Source organism: Phlebotomus argentipes, unplaced genomic scaffold (genome assembly GCF_947086385.1).
Source record: "Phlebotomus argentipes unplaced genomic scaffold, Phlebotomus argentipes genome assembly contig_8, whole genome shotgun sequence".
Classification (NCBI taxonomy): domain Eukaryota; kingdom Metazoa; phylum Arthropoda; class Insecta; order Diptera; family Psychodidae; genus Phlebotomus; species Phlebotomus argentipes.
In genome coordinates this window covers 359,274-364,781 of record NW_026776151.1, presented here as the reverse complement: position 1 = coordinate 364,781, position 5,508 = coordinate 359,274, and the positions used below count along the sequence as shown (strand labels likewise).

General features: G+C 42.3%; 1 protein-coding gene across 2 annotated transcripts; it reads right to left on the bottom strand.

The window, feature by feature from the left end:
* Positions 1–523: 523 nt before the first annotated feature.
* On the bottom strand, positions 524–1,861 carry LOC132261258 (MAGE-like protein 2). Of its 2 annotated transcripts, none has more exons than XM_059759980.1 (3): positions 1,661–1,861; positions 1,382–1,576; positions 524–914 (listed from the first exon to the last, which is right to left on the bottom strand). In XM_059759980.1, exons 1-3 carry the CDS (start codon positions 1,670–1,672, stop codon positions 651–653), a joined length of 471 nt encoding a protein of 156 aa, XP_059615963.1. In that variant the 5' UTR covers positions 1,673–1,861; the 3' UTR covers positions 524–650. The 2 variants fall into 2 exon arrangements, with proteins under 2 accessions (XP_059615963.1, XP_059615973.1); XM_059759990.1 differs by having other exon boundaries at positions 1,382–1,573.
* Positions 1,862–5,508: the final 3,647 nt, after the last annotated feature.

The window sequence follows — 5,508 nt, the reverse complement described above, 5'->3', positions numbered from 1 at the left end:
TTAAATTGATTGTTTAATTGAAGTGCAATTTAACCCTTTCGTGGCGACATTGAGAGTTCACCCTAAGCGGGAAATTTGATCCTTTTTCCAGTGGAGGGACGCAATTCTCAGCACATTCACACCGCGCCGCAAACTATTTTGTCAGACAATGAATTTTGAACTTTTCCATGAGCGAAATTCGGGACTGTCAGCCACATTCCTCGTTCAGGTTGGCGAACAACAATGGGAAGAGACTCGGTGTTTGTAATTTTCCCAAAATACACAGCAGTGGAGTGGATACAGGGCAGAGTGGAGGGGAGATAACAACAATCCTGGGCAATTAAGACACTTCATTGTTGAGTTCTCGTGAAGTTCATGTGTGAATTGTCCCTCGAACTCGATTTTCGTATCTGACGAACGCACATGAAGAGCCGCATGACAAATTGCGAGAAGGAGATTGATTGCTAAAGTTGCGATTGCAGACATAATGATAATGTCAGGAACACCTTTAGAGCGCAAGCATCTTAATAAGCAGAGCAGCAAATCTGTATTATTTACATTCTTTATTTCTTTTTCCTTCTTGTACATATAAAATTAGTCAACAAGATGTTCGTAACAAAAGTCTGTGGCAACAGGAACTTGTCAGTGGATTGGCAAGCAAAATCAGCCTTTTAGTGCCATCCCTTGTGGTCGGCCTTCTCCTTCTGCAGGATGTGCTTGTAGACGGTGAAGGGGACGGGATAGGGCTTGGGCACGGGCACCTCGATCTTCTTGATCACCTCCACGGGATAGGGCTTCTGGATCTCAACGGGATAGGGATGCTCAACCGGCACCGGCACGGCCTTCTCGATGATCTGCGGCACGACCTTGTAGATCGGGATCTGGATGGGCTGCTGAACAGTCACGTGAACTGGATAGGGCTGCGGAATGCCGACCTAGAACAGAGTTAAACGTCAATTTTACCCCTGAATGTTCTAGCTGAAACATACGCTTCAGGGGAATTATGTTTCACTTTCTGTTAACCTCATAAATTTATGCCAATTTCCCTTTAGTGCTAAAAAATCGGTATTTCTATCATATATAGAGACATTTACCTCAAGACAAGAAATGATCAAAATTTTATGATCTTTCACTTGGCGTTGAGATCATGACGCTATCTCAGTTTGGAGTCGAGATATCGCAAAATGCAGAGAAATATGAGCAAAATGACAGCGAAAATTAACTAAAGACGCTTCCTAATCTACTCTAAAACTACTACTGGCTCAGAGAACCACATTAAATTATGAGTTTGGAAAATCTAGAAGACATTTACATTATAAAGCGCCTTGGTTTGGACTTGTCAACTTGCTTATCTCTCCTAACAGAGAAGTCTGCGTCCCTCAGAGATTGAAATCATCCTTACCTTGACGTAGTTGGGAACTGCAACGGGGACAGGATGGGGAATGGGAACGCCGACTTTCTCATAGACAGGAACAGGGACGTGCTTCTCCACTTCGGAGTGTGTTGTGTGCACGTCGTGATGATGGTGGCTGTGGCTGCCCTCATCAATGGATGCCGAAGTGAGTGCGATCACAGACAAAATAGCGATGATTTTCTGCTACGGAGAAACGATCTCAATTTGAGCACTTGTGGGAAGATCTCTCTCTCTTCACATCAAAAGGGTGTGCAAAATAACACTTACCATGGCGTTCATTGTGGTTGTTCCTTTGCACTTTGAGACGAATTGAAGTAGAATCTCTGTGAATTGAGCACGGAAAATGCACTGGCAAGATAGTCACGAAATAACACGAGAGACACTTGTGCTGCTGCCTTTGTTGGTACACTGCGAATGATGCACCTTTCTCCGTCACGATCGCCTTTTATACGCGTGGATTTAATTGTAAAAGAGCATTTCTCTCACCGTGACCACCATCTGTGATTAGTTTGAGTGAAAGAATATGTAATTGTGTATGTTTGATCTTATTGACTAATAGCAACCGTTAAAAAATCTTTTGTACTTCAACTTTTTGCTTCCTCAATTGCGGTCCGAAGGTGAGGAGAGAACTCCAAGCGAAAGACACACAATTAAAGGTTAGAGAAGAGAGTGAGAAAGAGAGAGATCCCATCGAGTGTGATAGAGTGCAAGAAAGGGAGAGAAAAGGTGCAAGAGATGTGGAGTTTCAATTGAACTGGAGAGGCGAACAACATGAGATGATATTGAGAGTAAATTAATGATCTTGGAGTGTGTTGTTACATCACAAGATCAAGATCGCGATCACGATTTCAACCTCGTATATTACAAGATATATTAAGAAGCCAATGACTGGTTTCAACAGTAAAAGTGATCTACAAGAATAATATGCCAGCGCGCACTCAATTTATTTATATATTCTTAAATTCACAATTTAAAAATATACAAGAAATTACATACAAATATGAGGAAAGATCACTGCAACGTGAAGACTTGGCTATCCATGCATCGAAGTGATTGTTTACCTTATTCGTCTTAATTATAAACTCTCTTTTCCACTTCTTTTGCATTTCTCTCTTTCGCCACAAAGTGATCCATTCCTCACACAGTCTCAGGTGAGTAGAATTCGAGTCAGTGTGAAGATTACGCAAAAATCACGGGTAAAAAGTGTCTTGGAGAAAATTCTGGTGAATTCCCGCGAAAAAGAGCAAGAAATCCGTCACTCTCACTTAAATCCCCAAATTAACTTTTTTCTCCCAGGCTTATTGAGAGTGAAAGAGATTGTGTGTGATTTCTGGTACCTTTACCAGAAATTAAACCGTCTCATATTGCTTCTTTTGCCGCACGATCTTACTTGCTTGTCTCACTCGCCAAAATTTCAATTCATACTTCTCTTCTCACTCGCCATGCGCCTCTGACCGCACTAAGTTCAACGATCCGCAAAAGATCTTTTTTTTCTTCTCTCGCCATTCCTCAAATGGATCACGCATGTCATGCTTTGGAGCTCCACAAATCTCTCTCTCTCCCCAAGAAGAAGGCGCGAGCGAGAGAGATGCACTTTTTTCTTCCATCTGCACACGATCATAGACGCATTTTTTCTCTAATGCTCCACATGATCACAAAAGTGTGATCACTCTCACTTTCTATACAGTCGGCTTCTTGGCAGTGCGCAATTGTGTGTGATTCGTCGGAAGATCGCCGATCGCGATTACCGTATTCGATCATGGACCTCCAGATCTGCGATGTCACTGGGCCGATGGCTCATGATCGATACGATCACATGCAGCAATGATCTATGACTTCAGAGGAAGAAGTGATCGATCACAATATTCCCAAAGGTCACAAAATCTAGAACTGCATTCGCAGATTCGTTGAAATTCTGCCACAGTCTAAGCAGCTGCTTGCATCATCGTCAAGACGCTGCTGAAGATCCCAGCAATAATCTTAAAGTTAGCTGCATAGCGATGCAGAGTTCTAATGCTCTGATATCTCGGAATTCTTCCACGTTACTTTCCTATGCCGTCTCAGCAGAAGATCAATCTTATTTGGCGTAAGAATCTCAATTCTCGCAATTCTCTGTCCTGTTTGGTGATTGTTGCGATCCTGTTAGGAAAAATCAATTATAGATATCATTATATCCATCATAATCCGAATCTACTTTTATTATATTGTCGGAGAGCATCTTTACTTCCGATTCTTTGGAGCTTCCAGCTTCCTTGCAAGAATTCAATGGAAGAAAGGCTGAGAGGATCGATTCCTTGGACATTAACACAGTCAATTACACTGCAATTGATATTGAAAACCTCCTTAAAAGGATAGAAAAACAAGACATTGCTCAAATTCCTCCTTTTTCCTCAATGGCGCCAAATTCTCAATCATATCTTTGTGTTATTTCTTGCCAATTGGCGTCAACAATCCTCAAAGCGTCACTTCAGCCTTTAAGATCATTTCTCGATCTTCTCTGTTTTTATGGCTAATTTTCAATTTGTCTGAGAAGCCAAAGTTGTCGGTGAAATAATTTATGAGTCAAAATAAGTAATTTGGACGTGGTTAAGCATCCCGATAGGACAGAGTGTCCTCAGCACAAACAAACCGCCGTCGAAGTGAGGATAATTTTATGGATGAGACATTTATCTTCGGCAGCGGTCAGAAGGATCCGGCAAAGGGAGGAAAAGTCAAGCTGCGCTTTATATCCTATTTGTCTCCGTTTGCCGCCGACGACACAGAGAGAGAATCTCCAGAGACAGGAAGAGAAATCCTTCGTGTTGCAGAGAAAGTTCGTCTGATGGCGAGATGATTTGGCGATGGTGAAAGAATGAGATATCACGACCTCTTCATCCGAATCAGTGCGCGCGGATTGGCGATCTCGGGAATCAGTGATCCATTGATCCATCCATCTCCGCGCAGTCCGCATGCAAATGGCGAGTAATATCCAATTGTTCCATGAACATCATCCATCTAATCTGACCATTTGGTCCGTCCAATGAATTTTCAACAAATGCCTCACAAATCAATCCGAAAATCCACCCATTCTTCAACCACTGCGCACTTCTTGCAGCCGCCTTCAATTGTCCAAAGATGCAGGACTCCCGCGGACTCTGCATCTTGTCACTCATCGTTGGGGCCAATTGACTGGACAATATGCGCACAGAGAGGACTCGCCGGCGAAGAGAAACGACCTGCGGGAAAACAGTGGGATTTGGACGAAAATTGAAATTAGCACAGGGTGGAAGACGAGCTTTCCTTCTTCTCTCTTTCTCTCTCCGAAAAAAGACACTGTTTGAATGCTTTTTGCCCGCGCTGAAGTCCTCCAGTACTTGGAGATATTTTATAGCAAAGCATTTGCATACAATGCACATGCAAATAGATTGTGTGTGTCCCTTTTTGACGAGAGACAGAGAGAGGGAGAGAGCGAGGAAAGGGTAAAAAGAGCAGCACAAGATTTACACTCCATCGCCAAAGTCCACTTTTTCCCGACCAAATCCTCGCCGGTGGTCAGCCAATTCCGCCACTGATGAACTCTCTGGCCGATATTTAATTACCCCGGGAGGCTTAATAAATTCACCCAAGTGCTGACATGGACTTTCACGAGGAAAAACCAGCGGAACACATTCTCTTGGACTCCTTCGAAACCGTCTCAAGGCGGGTTTTTGTGCGAATTCGCCGAATGGCAAAAAGGCCCACCGGGGAGAATTTATTCACTATAAGCCAATTTATGGCCCAGATGGGCAAATCAATTGATTTTTCACAAACTGCATTGCAATTCACGAGCAATTCCATCGATATTGCCAAAGGACGAAATCAAAGGAGGAAAAATTATTGCTGAAATTTGTCAGTGTGGAAAGCGACTGAAAACTAACCAAAATCTAACCAAAATCTAACTGACAACTTAATAATCGAGGTTTTCAGATAATATTTTACGTTTTTCTTCAATTAATTGCACTTTGGGGTATATTTTTTAACGTTTAAATTATTTATAGCTTAAAATCGCAGTTGTTGAGTAAAATTGTGAGATTATGTTTGACTTTAGCATTATTTTTAAACACTCAGCTTACAAAATCGTGATTTTCATTGAGAGA

Bases quoted from the DNA above. Each gene is read 5' to 3' on its own strand.
- LOC132261258 (XM_059759980.1), bottom strand. The intron at 915-1,381 runs GTAAGGATGATT...ACTCTGTTCTAG, and splicing joins CAGTTCCCAACTACGTCAAG to GTCGGCATTCCGCAGCCCTA.